The 26,250-nt window shown below is 33.1% G+C and overlaps 1 protein-coding gene across 11 annotated transcripts in view; it reads left to right on the top strand.

The window, feature by feature from the left end:
* Nucleotides 1-414: 414 nt before the first annotated feature.
* The window catches only part of LOC119067561 (tensin-2), a 158,140-nt gene continuing 132,304 nt past the window's right edge, over nt 415-26,250 (top strand). For 5 of the 11 annotated variants that reach the window (XM_037170639.1, XM_037170638.1, XM_037170636.1 and 2 more), the window contains exon 1: nt 417-883. In XM_037170639.1, coding sequence (XP_037026534.1) covers nt 815-883 — 69 coding nt within the window. In that variant the 5' untranslated portion in view covers nt 417-814. Of the gene's footprint in view, nt 884-26,250 lie in introns of all 11 variants that reach the window. The other 6 variants (XM_037170628.1, XM_037170637.1, XM_037170630.1 and 3 more) reach the window with 2 other exon arrangements.

Below are 26,250 nucleotides of genomic sequence, written 5' to 3'. Positions count from 1 at the left end.
TATTTAAACTTATAGTAAGTGTCAGCAGCTGCTTTGAAGTGAACTTTTTTGAAAGAATTCCAATATTTTTTGGGGTAAATAATACCATGATGCTGCGCATTCAGGTATTATCGCACATTTAGTACACACAATATTCCCCTGTCATAACGGAGCAAATTAATGATATTTTCTAATGATATTCAATTGACGTACAGAAAGTTGAGGATTCCGTCCCGGTATTGCAAAAAAAAACCTTTTATGCTTCATATCCAAATCCATTTAACAATTTCATTCAATTATCTCTCATTCTATGCTACGGTCTCACATGTGTGATGCAGCACTCTTTTACGATGAACCGTACAATATGCTATGCTATATGTTTTGAGCCATGTACTTCAAAAATGTTTTCACATCAGTTTAGTATGCCGACTACATTTGCACAGAGTGGGTAGAGTTTTTCACGTTTTGGTATTTATGGAGAATTGTTTCGAGTATTTTTTTTGTAATTATTTATGTGTCGCGAAGATGAACTTTTGTATATGGTGAAAATGTAGGCGAGAAATTTATCTATTTTGTTTTTATTAGTTTATAGGCAACGATTACTTGTAAGATTCTGCTGTGGATTTATATGTGAATTTAATTCGATTTTTTTGTTTGCATTTGGCTGAATTCGTGGTGTATTAGATTCTAAGGCGACACGACCAGATATTTTACGTATTTTATAGAATGAAAACAGTTTTGTTTTTGAGGAGAATGAGTGATGTGCTTCATAAAATTTTATTAACCCATAAGGAATCGAAACGGTTTGAATAAAATCGAAACGGATTAACACAAAATGCCTTGGAATTGTCTTTGTTCGAGCAAGGATAAACGACGACCTGAAATCAGTGCACCAATTTTGAATGTAAGTTTTATTGTACGTTTTAGTGATGGTTCAAATATATTCTCGAATCCGATATCAATATGATATTGCGACAAGATTCCTTGTTTGGCTGAAATAAAATGCTTCGACAATTAATCGAGAATGGTGATGGCCTCTTTTAATGGTATTTAACTCTTAAAGAGCCGAATAGTTATTTTCGATTGACAATAAATTTCATTTTTAGTTTCGTTTTTATGGCCATTTAGGATTTAGTTTTTATGTTTCCATCTGTTCATGCCACACAATTTTCATATCAATCTTCGACCTAATGGAATTTAGATGAACCAGCATCTACATTGAATGTATTTTACCTATTTGAATATTTTTTATTTATTTATTTACTTCTTGGTATGTATGTATATACGAAGGATCGTACTCTAGGGAAAATGATGTATCCCGAAATTGATGTGAGCGAGTGTCTATTTGATTATCAAGTTACAAATCGAAACTAAGTGATGTAGAATATTTTGTAAGTTAGTACTGAGGAGACGGATTTTATTCAGAAAAACAACAGCATTTTACCATTTTGATAAAATGTCCGTACAATCTAAAGTTTCCTGTGAAAATCATAAATTGTCTGTTCGAGTGAAACTTGACAACATACAAGGTTTCGTTTTCTTACCCTTAGGCCAGTCGTTTCATTTGTATTCACAGCATACACACCCATTGTTGCCATTACAATATTGCAGACCGGATTGAGTAAAATCAGTTTCGAAGGATTTAAGTTGACATTATACCAAATGATACAGTTGGTTCATAGTAACTAAAATGTAACTATAAACTTTCACAGCCACACTTGAAGACATTTCTTTCAAAGCTTTTACGTTAAGAGAGAGTAGAATAGAAAGATATGCAATATTTCATCGTCAATTTATGTGAATCAAAGTTCAAATGTTCTTACAAAGCAACATTTCAATTGGATCGGTTACCGAAAAAAGTCTTCCACTGTCCACTGAAAATTGATTATAAATCCGAACTACCAGGAAAACAGTTCAATCATTCATCACAACGCAAGCGAGAAAATGGTCATTTTCTCATCTCAGCTGAAACTTCGGCAGCTTTTGTTGCAAAAAACGTTGTGTTGACCTCGAGGTTGTCACCCGAAATTTCCAACTTTTTCTTCGACTATTTCGACGAAATTTTGATGCACAAACTTTGAATGCAGATAATTTCTCCGTGGATACTATATGTATACTAAACTATACTTAACTATCAGCAGCTGCTGGAATAATGAATGGTTCAATTTGTGTTGGAAAAGAGTTAATGGAATATATTTTATCGAATTCATCGCAGCGCTAATATGAAAATTCTCAGTTGTATTTATGTAAATGAGCAATCGCATGCGAAATTTGATTTCTTTGCGTCATTCTTAGTCACCAAAATTGAAAAAGTATTCGAAATTAGTTGGGACATAAACAATATCAAGAGGAATCGAAGCCGATTATTAAATTTGATGGGAGTTTTGTAGATTTTCATAGAAGTCAAATATCTTGAAACAATACCTCACATAACACTCACTTTCATCTTGACACCAAGTCTTTAAGTCTAACCGAGTCATTGAACTTTCGTAATTTTTACTTAAATCCAATATGGCGGCTGTCGGCCATTTTGCTAGCCACTTTATAATCTGTATTACCTTTCAAACGTACAAAAAATTCATGAAAATCTGATCAAATTTACTCGATGTTATTTCCAATGTTATTTGAGCTGTCAAAACGTCATCCATATAGCCACAAATTATTGTTGACGAAATGTTCGCCAATGCGCGTGGACCTTATGGCTCTGTGGAAGCTCTCGTTCGTTTTTGGCCTATCAAAAATCGTTTTTACATTACGATGGAACAGGCTTATAGGCGAAAAAACACTACCTTACTGTATAACCGAATAGCCCTGAATGACGCTCGGCTTTTATGCCAACGTGCTTAAAGCAAAGTTGGTACCCGATTGTAACTCGACGTGTTACAAACGTGGGGGTGTAAACGCAAAGACTCCTTTATATTGTACGAGTCATGTTTCGTTGAACATTTATTTCTTTTCCGACCAATTCGAATAATTAATTGGTCAGAACGAAATCATTGACTTTTGTATCAATTTTCCAAGTTGTGTATAGGTCGTCTAATATTAGTTCAATCGGGTTCAACCTTTATTATACAGTCCTGTCGTCTTACCTTAGCAGTATTTTCATAATATGCTAATGAATATGGAACGTGTAGATTCAGCGACTTTGTGTTAGTAATGCTACAACAAAGAAAATGAGGCCCCTTCGAAACAATGTAGCCAACACTGCCAACGACACAGAAAAGTATTGTATCGAAAGCAGTAAAGTGTGTCGATTGATCGTTTTTCCCTCTTATCAATCATCAATTGCTAATTTGCTTAGCATATAAATTCATTAGCTAGACGATACACGATAACGAAATACAAGCTACAATGCATTTTGGAGGTCGTTCGTTCGCTAACTGAATTGATTATATGGAAATGTGAAACTTTGATTTGAAATGTTTTGGTTTAGGTAGAAAATTTGTTTTTTTTTATAGAGTGAATTACAAGCACCCATTTCTTTTTAGAAATCCATCAGCTCTACTGTACGCGATTGATTATGTTCTAAGTCGATTCTAGTCTTTAAAATTAGTCATTTTTGAGCCACATCGCAGTTGCTGTGTGGAAATATGCATATTTCTGGCCGATGTCCGGTAATGTATGCATTTTCGTAAACACATTCAAATGAAATAAAAACAAAATTGGAGGGACATCTCGCACTCGGTAAAAGCTAATTTTCCATCCGACATGACAAAATACCACTCTCTCCAATAACATCATTCCCTTGACTGAAGGTCAGGGTCTTAAGACAGAAAATCACTTGAAATGTCGCTGAGTTCACTATGATATTTCGAAAATGTTCTACAGTGGTAAAAACGTAGTAAACATCCGTAATCCTTGTTACCACGATAACTCGAGTAATTTTTAACTTATTTTTATTTAATTTTTTATTAACTGAGTATGAGATTCATTGGGTTAAGTAGATGAATAATATTACTGTTCCAATGGGTAATGAGAGATGGAAGTATTTTATGAATAAATTTCTTCTTAACTCGTTGAAAAAAGGGGTTTCCAGAACAAGCTGCAGGCATATTCCGGAATTAAATTCTCTAAAAAACTCTTTAGCATATCTTAGGAACAATATTTTGTCTTTCGTGTGTAGGGTATCTGAACGATCTGAACGTATTTTGCGAAAGAAGTTTTTCTTATCTCTCTTCTCTGTATAACACGATAACTTCAGTAAGCTCCAACGAGTGTGAAGTTTGCGACGAAGCGATTCACACGAGTTTCTTTTTACAATTAGAGAAAATACGCGATCGATCCAGTGCTTTTTAGTTGACAACAAACCTTAGAATCGTACGCGTGAACTTATATACCTCCTAAACATTAGGGATCTCACTCAGAAAGTGTAGAGGAATATATGTAAATAGAGTCGATAATCTTATGTGGGATGACTAGAGCGATAGGAACGAACAAAACTCACAGTTTGCGGTCCCTTCACGATCAAATAACATTTTTTTAAGTTCAAAAATCTTTTTCAGTCAACAAGGGACCTGATCAACCCAAGTGATGGAGCCTGCTAACTTTTCTAACTAATTGAGTTTTTCCGTTAGCAATCAAAAAAATTTCCATTTCAAATCAGCACAACTTTCGATTCGTCCCCAACGTTAATGAAATTATCGTGAGTCTGTTACCTGTTAATTTGAGCCACCTCACCATGAGTAACGTCGTTTGGCTTATTTATATACATATTTGTTTTTAAATGAAGGCATGAATATGCGAATATTGTAGAATTAAAAAAAGAAGAAAATATTCGAATTGGATATTCCGTTAATTTGAAATTATTTTTTTACAATTCAATACCGGGCACGCATTTCGATCTGCAATTATCTACACCTTAATGGCTTTTGTGCTTAGAATCGTGTATATACTAAATATACTAAATATTCGAAGAAAAAAACCAAACATTGTGATTCAATTCAAATGTATTTAACTAATCATGCCACGAATATGTTTTCAAAATAACAATTCGTTACAATCAAACGGATTTTCTAATTTTTAACTGTACGTATACACATCGAACCAATTAAACTATTTGCTAGATATAGAATATTATAGAGAGACATACAAAACTGAATGAAAATAGCTTAATTATGATGTCATTACATCATTTAAAAAAAGAACTTATTGTCATCATCCGAGCCCAACATAAAATAAAATCATCAGAAATTTGTAGTTTTTTTTTTTGAAATTCTGAACACAAAATGGTTATTATTTGAAAAGTCAGTGTTTCGTAATGACATGGCTGGCATAAATTAAAAATAAAAAAAGAATTTTTTAATTGAGAGAGTCAAATCACCTGTATACATGTGAATATACCTCAAATAAAATGATAAAATGGTATACGTTTGAAAATATAATTATGACGAAACGATCATACACAAAACACTTATGGCAATGTTTACGAACGTCCTTTACTTCAAGACAAAATTTGGTTTTTGGTTGGTAATGTTGTTGAATGGTGCTATTGAGATCGCTAGCATCGATATAAATTTATAATAAAATTTGGTAAGTATGATTCGCAGCAATCTTTGTAAGGATAACAATCCTCAGGTAGTAACTGCGGGTGCACCTCATCTTCCAAGAATTTTTTTTTCTTTCACCGTAAAAACAAATCAAATTTTTTGATTTACTAATACAGTTAAGGTCAACCAAATTCATGGCTAAGTTTGCTTCAGCTGATTACATTCTAGCTATTTTGCTAACATGTGCCTAAATGGAAATTTTGCACAATAGATGTGAAAATTGTCAACCCGAGGCATAGCCAAAATCTTATTAATATAACATGTTACAGACGGCTTTCATTTGTTATCGACAACTACAGCAATAATAAACGACAATCTCTGACAAATGACGTCTTATATAGCAAAAATCATGTTTAAAACAAATGAAAATCTTCCATCAAATGAAGTAATAGTTTGAATAGTAACCTGTTAATACCGAGGTTAATACCATTGCCGTCTGTGACAGGGTAAAATATTGGTATTATTAATTAAGAAATATTAATTGAATAAGACAACCCACACTGTTGTCTATTCACTTGTTAAGAAGCGTCGTCTCGTTATGCGAAACAGTCTTCGACGAATTGTTAAAATCGCAGCCCTTTTATTAGAACATTAATGGTCAATTGGCGGACTTAAACACTTGCTTTAATAAATAATGAGTTCTATCAAACACTTTACGTTTTGATCAATAGGTGAAGAAAAAGCATTGGTTTTGATCAATCCAACCACAACTAAAAGAATTGAATATCGAAAATGCATTAAATTCCAATCGCGAATTTGACTGGGAACTAAAAGGGACTGTAAATATATTTTTTAGTATATGTGACTATCGCTAACGTTTTCCCTATTTTAACATTACCAAAAAGGGGTTTTGCCACAAAGTCGTTTATATTTCAGAATTTCATTTCATCCACAATCCCCTGTGCCATGGCACGGGTATAACACTTCACCATGAAAAATGTTCTAAAATCGTAAATAAAACGACGGTTCGGTTTGAACGACATTTGAATAGGACTGGAAAAAAAAATCAAAAATATAATCGGCAACAGTAGTTAGTGCCGCCCGTTCCATATGGACACTTTAGGCAAAATCTAGTGACGCCCGAAAAAAAAACCTGGCGCCAGAAAAAAAGGCTGACGACTGGCACCCTAAACTACAAGAACAAAAATGTGTTTATTTTTCAAAGTGCCCTTGGCGCCCAAAAGGTAAAAGGTGGCCCTGTGTGCCATGGTTTTGTTCAGGCCAATTATACCAAAATATCTAAATATGTTCGAAAGCTTTGACTCTTTCTAACAATGTGTATTTTCGACACAAAAAAATCCATCCACAGTATATGAATAACGATTTGAATGTAATATAAAGCAAATGGAACCCACAATATTATAATGCCCGGTAAATCTGTTAGAATACGGAAACTAAATGAATAGCATTTTGTAGCAATCAAGAGAGAAGAATAAAGCTAGGAAGAAAATGGTGAATTTATATTCGGTCAATTAAGCACACAAATTACACCGATGAATTAGAAAGGCTTTTAATATTGAATTTGAACTGAAACTATTGTTTGAAAGTTGAAAATTTATATTTTATTCCGAACTAAACTGAATAATTCATCAATTTAACAACAATTTATTTATAAAAGCAAAGTGGACACATTGAATTGATTTATTTAATCGGTTTTGTGGAGACAATATAATTGTTAGAATTGTAATTCGCCTAAAAAAACGAAACAAGACAACGTAGATAATAACAATATAAAATGGAATAAGTTAAAGAGCCGGAGAGATTCAATTTACTGTTTCGCTTGAATGAACATCTTGATATCATTTGATATGCAACACTGTGGTACGGTTAGAAAATGTATCCTTTTATGTCGAAAAGATAAAAAATTCCATTACCAATAAAAATAAGACTCTCAACAATCAAATCTAACTTTGACTTGTTGGATGGACTCTTGGGTTTTAATACAGAATATTATATCTGTCGCTCAGAGTATTCTGAATTCGATTTTTATTGACAGTACGTTATAATAGTCGTTACTTTATTGCTACGATACCGTAGGAGATATTGCTAATCTTTAAGATGAAATGAATTTTACATTTAACATTTACGTAATTGGAATATAATACGTGGTCAGTAGCCATTAACTTAATTGAATTGTCATTGACATCGTAAGTTCGTTGAAATTTTAAAATTGTCAAAGCCAATCAAACGGAGCGTTGTGCCTGGTTATTTCACGATAATAACATATCAGAGTGCGTTTAAATCTATTTTTCACGACGCTCATCTGAAACTTCGTGAGCCTTTCTTGTTAAAAACGTTGTGTTGACCTCGGGAAAAAGAAGAAAATTTCATTTTTTCGTGTGACAACATCGTCAAAATGCAATTTACAACTTTTCTTCACTTGGTGAACAAATAACTATTATTATATGCTGTGTGATCTACCTTATTTTCTACCCTCAATAAGCCATGACAAAACTTTTGTATCAAATTGGTATCGTGAAGATAATTACCTGTAGCAGGAGACTTACCATACCACACGTCATACAAACCATTCATTCAGACTCATCGATATTTCATCGTAGGACCATTTTCACGCATTGGTGGTAATCATTCTTTTGACTTTCGTATCATTCAAAAAAGCGTCTTGTCTTGTCTCATCGGATTCCTTGTATGCATTGCGGCCATGCAGGGAGACAGCAGTACGATTTCCCATTTTTCGCCCGTTTTCTCTAATTTCGATCCTTGGATGCCCTGCAATGTATCGCGTGTACCCGTAACATACTTTCGAGTGATTCGCGTTATTTATTATTCACTGATTCACTGATCTTTATTAAATATTTTAATTCGATTGTTCGAATGGCATTTCTAATGAGAAACGTTTAGCGGTAAATCACGTTTCGCACAAAGGAAAAACGTTGTGTTCACTTCTGGAAGAAATATGAAATTCCATCTCGAGCAAAATTCGGGCTCTCGCTTCGCTCTGACCACAAACATTGTTCTTGTTAAAATTTCCTATTTCTCCCCTCTGTAAACAAATAACTATTTCAATTCATTTGTACAGCCATCGATGGTCCTATAATTTTCATGCGTTTCCACATGATAACCATGAGACTCGTATCGAATTTGGAATGAATAGCTAAAATTGAATGGAAATTGTCAGTTCTTCGAATTCTTAAACTGTCTGTTAACTTTTGTTGATACCAGGAACTCCCGTATTTTATTTGAAAGTAATTATTTAAAAAAAAATGTCAGAAGCGCACCCAAGAACTTCACTTATTCGTAATGCGGTCTAAATCATTCGTCTATCCAGACTTTCAATCTAATTGAATTGTTGTCTTGTCTTCGGTTACACAATAAAATAAATTAAATCATTTCCTGGTTGAATTAGCGTAAGTATCAGTAGCGTGACCAATCAGGTCGTCAATATGTTGTCAATTTTTTTTTTGATACCGGCTTTGTGTACTGATTGCCATTAAATGTTTATTTTTCAATCATCTAAACGACCACACCTGGTCATCTTTTATTACATATGTTTCTGATGTTTTGTCTTTAAAATCGGTTCTTTTTGTCAGATGGTCAGTGAACCCCAGCCCTATTATGGAAACAGATTATTTGCACAGTAAAATTAATCCATTTTGGTAGTAATTTCAAGATCAATCAATGGGACTCACTGTTTTCCCAGTTTTATTAGAGCTGTAGAATAAGATGACATTGTTGAATCACCGGAAGTTAAAACCAGAGGTTAATGATAAACGATAAGTGTGGTTGGATGTCAAAGAGAAAAACTTTTGTTGATGTAATGAACACAAATTTACCTCCATGTCCATAATATCCATTTCAACCATTTCGATGATAAATACAAATATTCAAATAAACGAGTTCTTTTTTCTCTTAATTTAATAAATTCATTTAATTTCCAAAGCGAGATATATTTCAATTTGCTACAGTTAAACCTACTTATTGTCTGACATCAAAATGTATGCGCAAATTCAACAGCAACAACAAAAAAGACATTAAGTTTCATATTCTAAATTAAATTAAAGAAGAAAAAAAAAACGATTTTTCTTAAATTTTACACGGATGATTGACATTGGCCATGAAACTGAGCAAATATATTTTTTTATCTCATATTCAAACGCAACATATTGTGTGCGTGTTTGTTCGTACACCGTCGGTACCAAGCATCTTATTATGTGAAAAATATTCATTTGATATTCAAATTAATAAAAAAAAATATTTGCACAAGCTAAAGTTACGATGTTCAGACATATATGATAAAAATATTGTACTCCAGCCGGAACATCGTGTTATTTAAAGAAAAAAAAATGAAATTGTTGAAAGATGCAGCAGAGTTATCTTTCAATTAGTGCAAAATTACTGAAAAGAAAAAAATTACTTCAAATTTTAACTTTATCTAAAAAAAACTATATTTCACGACTTGGGCGAGTCAGGTCCCTTGTCTCAATTTTTTTAAATAGATTTTTTAATTTAAAAAAATACATTTGATTGGAAAGGAACCGCAAAAGTAAGTTTCATTTTCGTTTCATCCTCGCTATTCGTCTCACTTACATAAGATAAGCGACTCCCTTTACATTTACTCCACTCGCTTCGCTCTAGCCGTAAACTTCCCACTCGTTAATGAATTTATCGTGCTATCGAGAAAAGATAAAAAAACATCTTTCGGGAATTACTTTCAAATCGTTCGACGTCACCGAATTTTTCTTTTAAGTCGTTTTAAGTTCACTAAGATGAACTTTTTCGTTGGTCTCCGATGCACGATTGACAAAATATTGTTCCTTTATGTTGAAAAACTTTTTAGCGAATTCTATTCAGAATTGGCTTCAGCCCGTGCTAGAAACTCCTTTTTTTATAATACGTAACGAGGTAACAAGGAAACAAGTCTCAAAATACTCCCGTATCACTACTTTAATATTATCCAAGTACGAACTCAGTCTATCAAGAATTTCATTCTTCGTCAATTTTGCAAATTGGAGAAGCGTTACTCGAGGTACCACGATATAACATGTAAAAAGGATTCTGTGGAGAATTACTCCTTATCTCACTACTCCAATATCCATCTACGAATTCCATTCTTAGTCTAATCTACAAAACATTTTGAAAAATCGGTTGAGAATTACTCAAGTCATCGTGGTAACATGGGTTACGGAGGTTTTTGTATTTAGCGTTTTTGCCAATTGTAGAACATTTCTAAAAAATCATTGTGCGTTACGGACAGTTCAAGTGTTCTTTCATAAGACCCTGACTTTCCGCCAAGGGAATAAATTAGAAAATGGCTTACGTCAACTTATATCCAGTAGCGTATAGACATCTGTTAATACGTTCATGCTAATTTCAAGTAGAACGTAAAAATTCATATTATTTACTCAAGCATTTTAAGTCTTATCAAAATTGTCTATGGATATGTTGAATAACAAGTAATTGAATTTCGAAATAAAATATGTGGAAAACATTCGATTGGGTAACAATATTTAAAGTGAATTTTCATTATTGATAAATCAATTTGGCAACGTTTTGAGTTTTTTTTTTCTGTTTTTTGAAAAATATATGACATCATCATAAATTCATGACATGAAAATGTTTTAGAATTCTTTTTGCTACCAATTCAAATAGCAACGATATAATACATTGTACTGTACATGTAATGATGATGTTTGCTTTAGATTATCGTATGTTTTTAATTTACAACACATTAACTAACTCATTCCCATTTGTATTCGGATAAAATACTTAAATTGTACTGTGTGGATGATGTACCACTAAAATACGATACAATGTTATTTTATAGACTCAGTATTAATGATTATATTTCTCGAAAATAATAAATTACTGCAGGAAATGCCACATTCCATTAAAATTGCAGTCGACTGTATGAAGTACTTTCGTTCATCTCAAGCCGCAGGAATTGTCGTAATTTTCAAGTTTTGCACTCATAATTTTCAACGTGAAACAAAAAAAAATCTGCACAGACAAGAGTTATGTTTCAATAGCTCGTTGTAATTATGTTGCACTTCATAGTTTTTTGTTGAAAATTCTGCTCGTTACTGGTGACGATGTAATCATTTTGTTGCTTTTTGGAAAACGGGTATGAGGTATAGTTTATTGACACGCAAGATTACATGGATTCCCAAAATTTATTATTATAACGTTGATCAGTATCATATCAGAAACAATCACTGTAGCGGTTTTTTGTTTTGGTTCTGCACTAGGACGTGGACCCTAATTAAAATTACTTTTGACTAAAAGCAAAAGTTTCGTTGCATTTATTGTGAATAGACTCAACTCAATTAAAGTTTTTACTTCGTTAGACTTCTACAGTTTTAATTGTTCAACATCGTTCTACATGTTGTCAACGAAAGAAGCTTAGAGAAAGTCGTTTCACTCAGACGTACGTGTGGAATTGAAGAAACGTAAGACAAGCTATGTGGTGGAATACGTGTGAAACAGATAAACCGAAAGAAACAAACTAAACCCACAAAAATTAATAACTCATGATGAGGACCGTTCAACGTCGTATACATCTCGGTTAGTGATAAATGATTTTTTTTTTGGCCCACAATGGATATTTTCACAATCGGTTTGCGAACTCGGGTGACAGTCTGCACCATGGAGTATTTTTAAATTAATGAAAATTCTTACAAAATTCATAAATTTAAATTTTTTTGGAATTTTCGGAACTAAATTCCTAAATTTAGACCCGGAGTGGTACACTTACCCTACAAATTTTAGAATTTACAAGATTATTCTGGAATATTTTGTAAAATGTAAAATATTTCATCCAGCCCTTTATTTATGATCTTCACCGAAAGTGCCCATAACTCTGGCACCATTCGTGAGTTACATTGCCATACCAATTCGCTGTTTCAGGTACATTTTCGATCTGTTTTCACTAGTTCGCTCCTGGATAAAATGTCTAACAATTCCTAACAACTTGCAGAAATTTCTCTTAAAAATTAAAAAAGTTTCTGAAATTTTGAAAATTTTCTAGAATTTCTAAGAAAATTCTTAAAATTAGGCTCTGAAGGAAACGCCAGACGATTGTACTTTGTTAAAACACTATTTTGTACTATGCATGTCAGCCAAACTTTAAACTTATTGAATTTCTTCGGAAAACATGGGACTTTCATGCTATATTGGAGTCCTCTAGACTCACTAATTGTTAGAAAACTATAAAATTCGCTTACGTAAATATTGACTTAAGAATTGACTGACTCTACTAGCACTGTCCAAACTGAGAAGTATTTTTTTCTAAGTGTCATAGCCGGGTGCCGACCAACCTACTCTACTCTGTTCCAATAATTCAACTATTTTCTAAATATTTAGAAAAAATAGGCCATTACTTTCCATCCGCTTCGCTTCTTCTATCTGTAGATTTTTAATTGGTCCGCTACAACACCGATTTCGTCTTTTCCAGCACAGACCACAAAAACACGGCAACGATGCGATGTCTATAATAAATTTTCCTTAAACCACACATGGTCGAAAATCAAAAACACAGAAGTTCAATCGATGTAAACCACACATTAACAGATTGGGAAACATTGATAACGTCCAAATACAAAACTAAAATTAAAAAACATTAATATTTATCATCAGAGGCGAACGGTTTGTGGTTTGTTGTAACATATTTTCTTTCTTTGTTCCCATTCATTGTAAAATAAGACTGCTGGTCTCTTCGTGTAGACTCTACGGAGGATGGTTGTTTTCATTAAAAAGGAAATTTGAAACTAAAGTACTAAATAGTACAGCTCGACGTTTTATTTATAGAAACGTTATGAATGTGATACAGCGACTGGTTCGTAATGAGCACAAAAGCTAGAAAAAAATGCAACAATAAACCGAACAATTTTCTTTTTCTTCAAAAATAAAATAGCACAAAATGGTTATACGGCAAAAAGTTTTGCAAAAATTGGAATTTTTCATTATTTCCAGCAAATGCACTCTTGAAGTCATTGTCTGGATTGTAGTACATATTGAGAAAAAAAAAATGTTAATTTACAAACAGGAAAAAAAATATTATTTCCATTATGCATGGTCACAATGTATATTACAGATTACTTTCCAAAATGTTGTGTTAACTCAATGTACATTTACGTGACCGCATCAAATATTCTCTATTGTTCGAATGCGTCAACGTGCTTATACATCATTATATTCTACAGGAGGATACGTACGTTTAATATAAATTGCCAAATTATAACATCTAAAGTTTATCAGTCAAAAACCCTTACGCTTAGGGATATGTGACGCAAGTCCCTGTCCATACTTCGTAAACAACTAATATTACTTCAGTGCGCAGAAATATTTACAACAAAAATTTGTGTCACAAGGGGAGTTCTAGAGCTGGGAGCATGGTGGACCATCTGGAGTTCTGGAATTATAGGAACAGACCTATTCCCATCTCATTTATCCTAAAAGTCCGGAAGGAAACCAGAACAAAAAGTTAGACTAAAAATTCTAGAATTGTGCAAGAAGGAAATATTTTTTGCCATTTTACTAATTTGATCGCTCAAAACCAAGGACAATTTTGTTCTCCTCAATGAATTCTATAATCTCTGCAGTCTAACCAAAGCTGTAGAACGTACACCTGGGAAGTTATCGAGGTGGAAAGACATTCATTCTATGATATTTCGGACTTTTGGGTACTTGTTCCGCAAACGTGAATTCTCCTCGCTTCAGATGATCCCCTATCCGAATATGCAATTTCGAATACCTACATCTCCTCCTCCTGACTTCCCTAACTTTACAAATTTTTATCTCGGTGAAATGTCCATCGATTTTGACATGTGATATATGCTGTATAATGGTTCTGCAGCCTCTGTAGCTACGACCATTTTTTTTCTTCTTTTTGTAATTGGACTTGCGTCACGCCGCTATGCTAACGCACTGGCATGATAAACCCAATATAACAACAGCTGAACATATTATGTAAGCAGAGAGAGAGGGTCAAGATTCAAAAATTTAAATTATACTTTTCCGGTACGATAGACCATTACCGAAATATTGCACTGGAAATTAAGTTATTTATTGGGTTTAGCTTCGATAATAATAACAGTTTTACGATGAATTTTGGGTGTACGTATACGCGGATATATTTATATAAGTATACAATGCCACCCTGACTATATCTATTGTTGACATGCACAACAACCGAACGGTTGCATGATGATGATGACAAATAAACATTTCGGACATTTGTTTCATTTATCATTTTGCTATCAAACGAAAATTATTAATGTGATTGTGTTACTATAAATGTAGGGTGATGTTATAAACCATGTGGTAAGGGTGCATTAAAGGACATCTCGTCACGGCAATTATTTCATTTGTTAGTTTTCGTATAAAAATCCAATATACACTCAGTACTTAACATTAAATATGCTTAACAAACGTGAATATTTTACGGACAATTTTAATTAGGGTGGCTCTATTTGTACTGTCTTTTAAGGTGTGAGTTCGATGATGACTCAACTAAAATGTATTCCAGCACATTTTCGATTTTCCTTAACTTTTAGGATGAGACAATTTTTTATTTTGACAAAAGCTTGCCATTTCCTTTCATACAGACACACGCAACTTTTTAAGAATATGTAATTAAATCCACACAATCTTACTTGACTTCATAAATCATCAAAAATGCTGAATTATGTCAGACGACAATTTTATTCGAGCGTTATTATATCTTATACATTCCTTTTTCGTCTGGTGTTTTTATATAGATTAATTCTTAGTATTTTTATTGTTTTTTTGTAAGATGTTTATTTTATGCAGTGAAGTTATATTGCTTTTGTATGTCAAAAACTTTGCCGAGAGTAAATTATGCTACATTTTGCGATATAACTTTTATAACTTTTGCCAAAGTGATGTTCAGTAAAAGAAAGCTTCACATCGGTCGTATACATACAGATATTTATTGTGTATGTGACAATATCTTGCTTCGAGCATAATTTAACAAGGGAGGTTATTCTTTACCTAGTGAATTATAAGTGAATCAAAGAATTTTCAGCTCACTAACATGTCAAACACTATCTTTGAATACACGCGAGAAAAGAGAAACACTTCGGTTTTCCATCTACTATACGAACTACCTTACGTAAACAAAAAGCACTTAGAATGATCAACGGGAGACTACATCACTTATATCATTTGATAGCGAAAACGAGGACAAAAGTTATTTGTTTACCTAAAAAAAAATTAATTTCAAAAAAATTTAGAAGCTTTGCGGCCAGAGCGGAGTGAGTGGAAATATTCTATTTTGTCCCAGAGATGAACACAACGTTTTTCATAAGTGTAAGGTATGATGAACCGTTTTTCTCCACAATACAAACCCATCAATTCGCTGCACAATTTTTTAAAACTGAAACCAAGGTGACAGTTCGGGGGAGAAAATTTCTATTTTCTCCCCTGTCAAAACAAAAGGCGAGAAAAATTTTCTCCACCAAACTGTCATCCGACAAGGCGTCAACCAAACGTCATTTTCTCATGGCATTATGTGTAGAAAATAACTGATTCCACGACTGTTTTCTCTGTTCAAAATGCAATGGTCAAGACCTTTTAAATGAATTTGTCCAGAGGTAGGCAGACGGGGTACAAATTCGAGTGTAAATATGACCGTAAAACGGTCTACAGGCTCTAAATGTAATATTTTTTCTTAGTTGTAGATGGTGGTTTAATTCAGACTGTAGCTAGTTATATTTACGGTTTAATTTCCGTAGCCATACCATTGTATTAGTAGCGTAGCATGGCCGACCGAAGTAAATTTTGAAACTTCGACGTTTAACATTAAAATACAGTTCAAAAATACAATTGCTCATCAGGCCATCGCGACAGTGGTACTTGATACAGTGCTCTAAGAACACTTCACCAATTTTCTCACGAACAAAAGTCTAGCGAATCATACTTGAAAGGAAATTACCACTCATCACCAAACTTGCGACTTAAACCGTTATTAAACGTGGTTAGCCCATCACATCAACAACAAATCCGTGCCATCAGATAGACACCATGTCGAACAAATAAGATATTTGACCACTGTTTCGATATGATAGAAAATGACATACGATGAAGTACTAGACTTCTTCTCTTATGCATATATTTCATGTAAAATTCTTACGTGTGAAACGCTTTCAAATTAGAACAGACAATTTCGAGTTTGTTAAAACCACAATCGCACTAGCGAAAGCCTAATTACACCCAGAATAAATCGAAAATGCTTAAAATGCTCGAGTCATGTTTGAATTGAAGTTATATATTTCTGTTCTCCGATCTCCCCGTTATACTTAAAACATTGTCGGTGTCAGTGGGCAATCCCATATGGTTACACAAACAATATATCGACCAACTTTATCTGTATTCAGCTCGATTAGAAGATTCGAGAACCAACCCATGTTAATATCCAGTTCTCAGAAAACCATGTTTTATTACCTCAACAAACGAACATATTTTATCAAATAATCCGAAAAGCCGGTATAATTAAAAAAAAAAAAACTAAAATGTTGGAATTAATATCAACAACCAAACGAAATAATTATTATTTCATTCAACACCATATTTGCACATTAAATGATATCATAAAACGATTAAAAAAATTATTCAACAAATTTAAAACAAATATCGTATCATTCAAAAAACAAAAAACCGAAAAAATAGACAAGAAAAAAAAACCGATGTGTCTACAATCTATCCCACACTTTGATATCCATTTACAGTAGTTAATTTCCAATTATTTGGTACATTTGGTACACGTATACACGAGGTATATTTGACTAAAAAATAACTTGAATTATTATTCTTGTATACGGTCGATTAGAATCAAAATAATTATAGGTTTTTTTCCCTGTAATGTCGTCTCACGTCAAAATGGAAAAAATTTTAAATGGCTAAACAAACAAACGATCAATCAAAACCACTAAACCGTTTATGTGTAGTGTACCTTTAAAAAATTATATTTATTATTTAACGAATGATGCAGGTTTCCCGCATTTTCATCCAAATCATATCGGAAACGTTTTTACTATGCATCGTTTTATTGCTTACATCAGTTCATACACAGTACGTTAATTGTTTATTTGGAATAATAATAAAAAAAAACTAAAGGAAAACCAGATTTAACATAATCTCAGTTTTAAAACATAAAATTGCATTCACCAACGAAAAAAGTTTTCGTTATGTTTATGTTTATTTAGTTTTTTCTCTTCTTTTTCTTGTATGTGTAAAGCAAGACCTAGTTTTAAGTTACAGAAAAGCGTTTCATTCTTAATGTACTCTAAACGATCTAATATGAAACAGCGCGTAAAAATGCCCGCGCTCGGTTGTAATTAAGTAATTGTTTTGATTATCTGTACATGGATGTTTGTGCGTTTTGTGTTTGTGGAAGTTAAGGCATATTGCATAATCATTTTTGTATTCCTTTTCTCTATTCAATGTTATTTTAGATGTGTTTATTGTACACATAAAATGGCCATTGGGGGTTGAGCAAATGTTTTTGGGTAGTTTTTGGTATTTTCATATGGTTAAGTATATTTGCTTAAAGAAAATAATTTTCGGCTTTTTTTTTAAGGGGCAAAGATTTCGTAATGCAATACCTACAGCTACAGGAGAATAGTGAAATTTGACATGTTTTATAGTTTGGAGTTTTTGTAAATGATTACTCAAAAAAAAGTGTTAAACAAATAAAAAACTAGATTTTTGATTTTTTCGTTCTTGTTGCAATTGCGGGCCAAACAAAAATTCTGAAAATAAAAATCTAGATTTTCATTTGTTCAACGAAATTCTTATGGCATCAATTACAAACCACAAGATCTCCTAAATCAGAATCTTTTCTACTTTATAAAAAAACCAAAAATTATTTCAACATCTCCTGAAGAAGTGACTTCAAACGTTTTTCAAAAATGCATGGAAATCGATTTTTTTTTTTTTCAAAACGAGTCCTTTCGAATCGATCGGTTGAGGATTTGTAACATTCTGCAGACAATTTACGCACACATAAAATCTAAACAAAAAACTATTTTAAAAACTATTCGTGGCCACAATGGAAAAATACAATTTTTTTAATAGTCCGGAAAAGGAAAAATGTTTGTGTGGGACAGCTACCATAGCTACGATAACCAGTGGTCAGTAATATTGAAGAGGTACAGCTCTGTACAAAAGTTAACCATATTCTGATCGATGGCTGATCATGGCGTACGTCTGGGTGGTCTCAAAATGTTGCCTGTGGGTAGACCAACATACCACCTACAAATTTTCAACTATGAAAACTGCTCCTCAATTAAAAAAACCTTGGGAAAACTTCTATCCTCCGTTCAAATTGTTGTTTTTATTGAGCAATAAGAAGTTAATTTTTTAATTAACATTTCCTTACTAACATAGAACATTTTGCTTATTACTTTCAACCATTTGTACCCTTTATGTCAACATTTTTCAAAACGAAAAACGATCTCAACATTTCTACAGTTCTATTTCTTATGACACCAAATTATCGAAAATATTTGAAACTCAACTCTCTGATTAACATAAAATCAATTTAAAAAAATTATAATTCAAAATTGGATTACAATAATTATGGGCGATAGATAGTAGGTTGCTTAATTATGGTCGAGCTTCTTTTTTCTTTGGGTTCTTTCACTAACCAATAAATAATATGAAAAGACTCCGGCAAAATTTCATATTTATTGTGTCCAAAATAGTAAAAGAGGAAGTTGGTATGGTAGAACATTATTAATAATAACAAACGGTATAATATTTTCGAAGTGACATCCGCATAAAGAAACTATGAGCAATAAAATCATTGTAAGAATTATGTATTGTATATTTATATGTCTTCTTTCACTGAACCAACATTAAAACAATCAGCCACACCAAAACCCATAGCTGCAAAACAATTCTAAATTTATGAGGTAACGTTACGTTGAGATATAAACGATACACATAATAGTTCTGACTGCATGACCATGTTTGTTCTTTGGAAAATAAAATAAAATCAAATTAATTTACCATCATATCGCAAACAGTTTAACATGACTTTTATTTAAATGTTTGTACAGTACACAGGCACACACTCCATAATATCCATACGGATCAAAAAGAAGAAAAAAAAAAATCCCTCTTAAACTTAAGACAACATTCCAATGGTACAAAATACCATTAAAAAACCATCCATAGAATTGAATGCAACTTTGATTTTTACGAGTGTGAGTTTTCGATGTTTATTTTCTTTTTGAATACTAATGAGAAAAGACAGCTCCAAGAAATTCTATACACTACACGAATTGATTTTTAGACCCGTACGAAGAACTGGGGTCTTAAAGGTTTACGCATACGTTTGTAAAACGTCGAATTTTGTAAGGGGAAACCTATTGTGGTTGTCCATAGATGCCAAATCAGCGGAAAAAAAAATGTCAAAAGACAGGCTAAGTTCGAAGATGAGTGATTTTGGATCGACCCCTCCCGAGATGGGGCCCAATAAGTGCTTTATGGTTCTTCGAAGATATCTCCGGACATTTAAACGTTACACTTGTAAGTGATACGTCAAATAAAAGGTATTTACAATACCGATCGACAAAGTTTATGGAAATCGGATGACCGACTCGTGAGTTAGACCCCTTGTTGTGAACTAGGTATAGGGCGCCAAGCGGTTTTTGCTTGTTAGGGCGCCCAAATATGAACATATTTCGTCTCCTTTCGCTTTATTAGATAGGTATTGAGTGTACCAATCAGGAAATTTATGAAATTAGGTTCACGGTAGCGTGAGCTAGGTCTCTTGGAGTGAGCTCTTATCCGGCTACTCGGCCGTACAGTGAACGTGGAGTAATTTGTCAATATCTCGAGTAAATTTTGACCGAATTTCATGATTTTTTTTTGTTTGAAAGGTATTAATGAATGTAAAGCGTCAGTACTACTTCCGGTCTCCTAACAAAATGGCTGTCGGCGGCCATATTGGATTTTAGTAAAAGTGATATAAAGTGGGAAAAATTGTACTTAGAGAGTTTCTGTTAACATAGAAGTAATTGGTTATGTGTGTGTGGTGTTTCAGGCATTCCATATATGGACATCTATATTTAACTATATTGAGCTATATACAGGCATATTGAGCTATATATAGGCATATTGAGCTATATACAGGCATATTGAGCTATATACAGGCATATTGAGCTATATAGAGGCATATTGAGCTATATACAGGCATATTGAGCTATATACAGGCACATTGAGCTATATACAGGCATATTGAGCTATATACAGGCATATTGAGCTATATACAGGCATATTGACCTATATACAGGCATATTGACCTATATACAGGCATATTGAGCTATATATACAGGCATATTCATCTGTGAAATGTTCATTTCATAGTGAAATATAGGTAAATATAGCGGTATATAGCTGTTTAAATAGGAATTTATGGAAGTTGACTTCGAACAGGGCTGTCTGTATTGCCTCCGGCAATTTATTTTTATATGATAACAAGGCAAAGAGAGGATAATGTAAGTGATTTTAAAGGGCGAATAGCTTTTCAGTAGAGAGGAGAAATGAAGAAATGAAAAAACGAATAGGTGTTTCGTACGGTTCGTCGTTAGCTATGTTTTATTCGTTTTTCTCTATTCAATTCTTCTGCTGTAAAAACGTCGTAAATATGTTTGTTGTTTAATACTCTATGTAGATTTGATTCCGTTTGCCGCAAACACTGGGAAGTTATACATTAATAAATACAATTTATCAAAACCGATTCCGTTGCATGATGTTGTTCCATTGCACATATCACCATTACTATGACGGTGTAAAGAAAGATTTATCAAGTATAATACGTTTGGAAAACACATAATCTAATGGGAAGATTCTTGTGCGTTCATTGAGAAATAGTAAAAAAAGAGAAGAAAAAAAATTATGCCGCACCTTCCATACGATATCTTTTTCAAACCTCCCCGGCTTAGCACACTGGAATATTTTACATATTTATTATTTTTGTACCCGTTCAGACGCAATAAATTCGCAAAACAATTCGAATTTGTTGAGGATTTGGTTTGGTGTTCAAAAACATTCGACAAATAATCTATCGTTTTCCGTGGGGGCAAATTGCTACGTAATGTTCAACTTTCGCATAGGGTAGGCAGTAAAACAGTTTACCCACTCATTTGATAGGACACTCATCTCAATAATTATTTTCTTTATCTGGTAGTTTTTAAGTGCTGAAACTTTTATGACAAAACTACATTCACATCGGGGAAATTACATACTCAGGTCGAATATATCGTCGGATTAGGCTTCTACCATTTCCTTTCTATAACACATTTTATTGGTTGTCCAAAGTATGTTTTAACTGAATTACACTTAATAAAGATGAAATAAATTTTCCAGTATATATACTGGCGCTAGCCTCAAAAATTATCTGATTGGATTCGAATGAAAATATGTAGGTGTCGAGCTGAAGACGTGGAATGCAACTACACAAGCCAAAATAACAACTCAAGCTATTACGTAGCATAATATTATGTTACTCGTTGTTCACCTTGTACCACAAAATAAGGTTCGTGACAGGTCAGGCTATATTATTTCAGGTCGACTCAGACTACGGAGATTTGCAGATCAGGTCAGAGACAGGTCCTGTGTTCAGGTCAACTCATGTTTCAGATTTTGGAGGTCAGATTTCAGATTTGCCTGACCTGTTACGAGCCTTACTTGTTTTGTGCAGAGATAACTTTAACAAGGTAGGATGATGTAAATTTCGATTGAATGAATTGAACATTCGACCTAGTGAGGCCTGAAGTTGGTAAAGTGGCTAATACATTTTCGAATGTTTGTTTTTATTATTATTGAAACTATTCAAACCGCATTTACAAAAATTTATATGAAATTAACGATGAATCGATCGATCCATTAAAGCATCAATTTTTTTTTAATTGAATATTGGGGCCGGTTCTTACGTCTTAATACTTGGGATGAGAAATACATCTCTCAGAAAAGAAAATATTATTACGAAGCAAAACACACGCAATGGAATGTTTGCATCGGAATGGTCGTATTAAAAGAAACGGCTATTCATCTCAGCTATCCCCATTAAATTTAGAGTAACAACACCGTACACTGGGATTGATTGAATGTCTGCATTTAATGGTGTTATTATGTGTGGCATTTTTTGAAAATTGTCTTTTATTCGATATTTAAAAATGGATTGTCAGTGTCGTTCTTTACGTCCTATCAATTTTATGTTGATTGAGTTCGTCTTCATCTTCGTCGGCTTCATTCCGACCGCTTATTATTATTATTATATTCAACGCAGATTACCAACAAATTTTGTGACACATGATGTCAATGGTACGTGTATGGAGATAATAACTGGTCATATATGCATTCAGCCACTAAGTGGAAAATGTCGTTTATGCAGATTATGTGTAAAATGGTTTTTCAGATCATTCTGTCAGTTGTGCAAACCGATTTAATGAAGATATTAGAAAGTAATTGAGCAGTTGAGTTGTACAAATGAAAACAACGGCCCTTTTATCAATAAAAACAAGAATTGGTTCTTGATTGGTTGTTTAATTTTTATTCCCTGCCAGAGGCGGGATCTTTGTACCACTATCACTTATAGCATGGTAGCATTACAATTTTTTCTCACTATGACTAAACATTATTGTCTAATAAAATGAGATACTGAGGAAATCAATTTCTTGAAAAGAAGACATCACGGTGAACCTACTGATTGTGAATCAAAGCTATACTTACCAGTATTATAATTTACTACTTGTCCCATGCTAAAGTTGACCATTACATTGTCCGCCAAAATGATCCATTACGCGTAAACAATTCTACCATCATTTGCATGAGGGACTTCAACAAAACAATTTTTTTGTTTAACTTTCGCATGTGGTAGGATCCATTGAGTGATTCTAAGTAATCAACGCACTTCAAGAAAAACTGCTATTAATTACAGCTGTCAAATAGAGTACTACTTTGTATGAAAAAAGTGTCCGAATTTTTTTACAGTGTCAAAATTTGTTCGATGCACTGTCCAGCTTCAGCCCTCTATTTAGGGTACTATTCATGCTTGAAGTGCGTTGAGGTAATTCATTAATTCGGAAACAATTTTGTGATATTCGCAGAGTTTTTGACCAATTTGCTTTTCGGTAACTGTAAATGTAGGTTTGACAACCTCGTCTTCTGCTCGGACAAACAAACTCTACACTTGTCGAAAAGATACTTACCAAAACTTGTTGCTCAAAAACACACTATTGAGTTTGCGAATATCACAAAATTCTTACCTTATGTAAGGAATTATTTTCGCAGCATCCCATGTTTTACCTACTATTCATTTATGAGATTTAATTTGGTTTTTTGTGCACTAGCGCTATACTCGTCCTCCCTGTTCTCTCAAATTATTGAACAGCCAAATGCACAAATTTAATGAATAGAGTGCAGCTACTAGTGCTGCTTGTTCTTCTGCATCCATTTAAATAAATTAACATATTTGGTGCGGGTAATGTTTCCTTACAAATATTTCGACAGTAAAAATGTTGTTAAAATGGAAATTAAAAATGAATCGTCACTTCATTTGCTCGTTATTTTTTGTTATGAAAAAATAAAAAATTTGAAGTTTATCGCCATTGAAATGAGAATCGAAATATTTTCTTATACTTTCCTGCTACAGAATATTTTATAACCCCTTTGATTTACGACATTCATAATAGCCTTACAGCGTAAGAAAATGCTCGAATATTGTTGCTTGTGAGCGTATGATAAGAAATATCTAAATTCTATCAACATACAATATTGTGTTGGAGAAGATAAAATAAACGAAAAAAAAAATAGAAAACCATTAAACAAAAATTAAATAAGCTAGGGTTCTGTTACAGTCTGATAGATCGAAATAATTTTGTTGAAGTAAGTTTTTTTCAATGTCTCGGGATCGCCTGACATCAACATTTAATTTTTGAAACATAATCTGACATTTGTTCGTTAGATTCTTTTAGTCAAAATTTCTTTTTACGTGGGATATATAGTTGACCCGTTTCGATTCTTTATTTCACCATGGACGGTGACAATTTTTGGTGATAAATAAAATCAAATCTTTGAGAGATATTAGGGAGATTGAAGTTTTCACCTAAGTAGAATATTTCATTGAAATAGATTGACTCTTCATATACTATGTGTGGAAAAGTTACTTACTAGGCCCCAACAATTGGTTGTGTCAGGTCACTTGGCTAAACATTTTACGGTATGTTTTTTTTTTTTTTGTCGATCCGTTCGCTCTATTCGCCTCTCGCCCCACAAACATAAGAATAGCTACTATCTTCACATTTCCAATCCATTTTCTGAATAAGGTCCTTAATGTTTAGGGCTTAAACATGGGGAAAAATAAAGGAGAAAAGGTCACGTATACAATTCTAAGGTTTTTTGCCCACTAAAAATCGCTGAAGCGATATGATCTTTTCTTTTATTATAAAAAATGGTATAAATTACAGCCCTTGCTACGCTGTAGCCAGAAAATTCAGCCTAGTTAATATATTTATTGAAGTTGTCGTCTTATCAAGAAATCGGTTGATGAACTTTGTCAAGGACCTCCGGCACACGATAGACAAAATATTGTTCTTAAATTATGCTAAAAACCTTTCTAGCGAATTCGATTCCAGAATTTCTCTCCAGCTCGTGCTGGAAACCTCTATTTTCTACTATATTACGTACGTAACGAGCAAGCGAGGAAAAAATTGTCCATATAGTACTTCCATCTCACCACTCAAATATTATCCAAGTACTACCCCAACCTCAAGAATTCAATTCTTTGTAGAAAAATGTCTTGTCTGTTCCAATATTATCCTTCTACGAATTTCATTCATAGTTAATTGAAACAAAAATTATGAAAATCGGTTGAGAGTTACTCTAGTTATAGTGGCAACAAGCGTTACGAATGTTTTCATAAACGGACTTTCATTCAAGGGAATAATTTTCAAATTTCAAGAAAATCGAAACAAAATAACGAAAATCCGTCAATTCGTTTTCAATATCTATTTTGAGAATTAATTTCGAAATATTTCATATTCGCAGGTGGAAAATTTTCCAAATATTTTATCGTCGATGCCGGTCGATGCAGCAAAAGTTTCTGTATTTTTATCTTTTCATAAAACAATATAATGTCTACGTTTCGCATTTCGATGCAACGTTTTGTCACACACTGACTTGTTTTGTGTCAAGAACAAATCGACAGATGGAAAACGTTCAGCTTCTTAACAGACTTTATTTTCCGACGACTATTTCATCAGCAGTCCGTTGATTGATATTTTCTTTTAATGTACTCGTTCACACAAAATTATCTTACAGTCAGCGTGAATTCACAAATTTCAGTCTAATTAAAAAAACAAACAAACAAAAGTGAATATATTTATTCTGTCGGTCATCATCAAACACATGGGAAAACTTAATGTAACCTAAACTACGTAGACGACAACGACGACGAATAACAAACAAAAAAAACTCACCAGAAGAAAAACCAAGCCATGAGAAGGAAGTAAAAAATATGATTTCATTAAAGATGTTGAAAAGCCATAAAACATCATTGTCAGATTTGCATATAAATCTCGTTTTACATTTATTTCGGTTCTTGTTTTGTTATTTCTCTGTATATCTGCATGGTTTACCCATTGTGGCTTTCTAAAAGTCTTTGGTTTTATTTATATTTATGTTTCGCGTGCTCTTAGATTACAATGGCACTTCTTGGCGTCTGTGGATTTAAAGAAAT

Source organism: Bradysia coprophila (genome assembly GCF_014529535.1).
Source record: "Bradysia coprophila strain Holo2 chromosome X unlocalized genomic scaffold, BU_Bcop_v1 contig_12, whole genome shotgun sequence".
Taxonomy (NCBI): Eukaryota; Metazoa; Arthropoda; class Insecta; order Diptera; family Sciaridae; genus Bradysia; species Bradysia coprophila.
The sequence above is the reverse complement of the archived record's forward strand: the minus strand, read 5'-3'. Positions and strand labels throughout refer to the sequence as shown.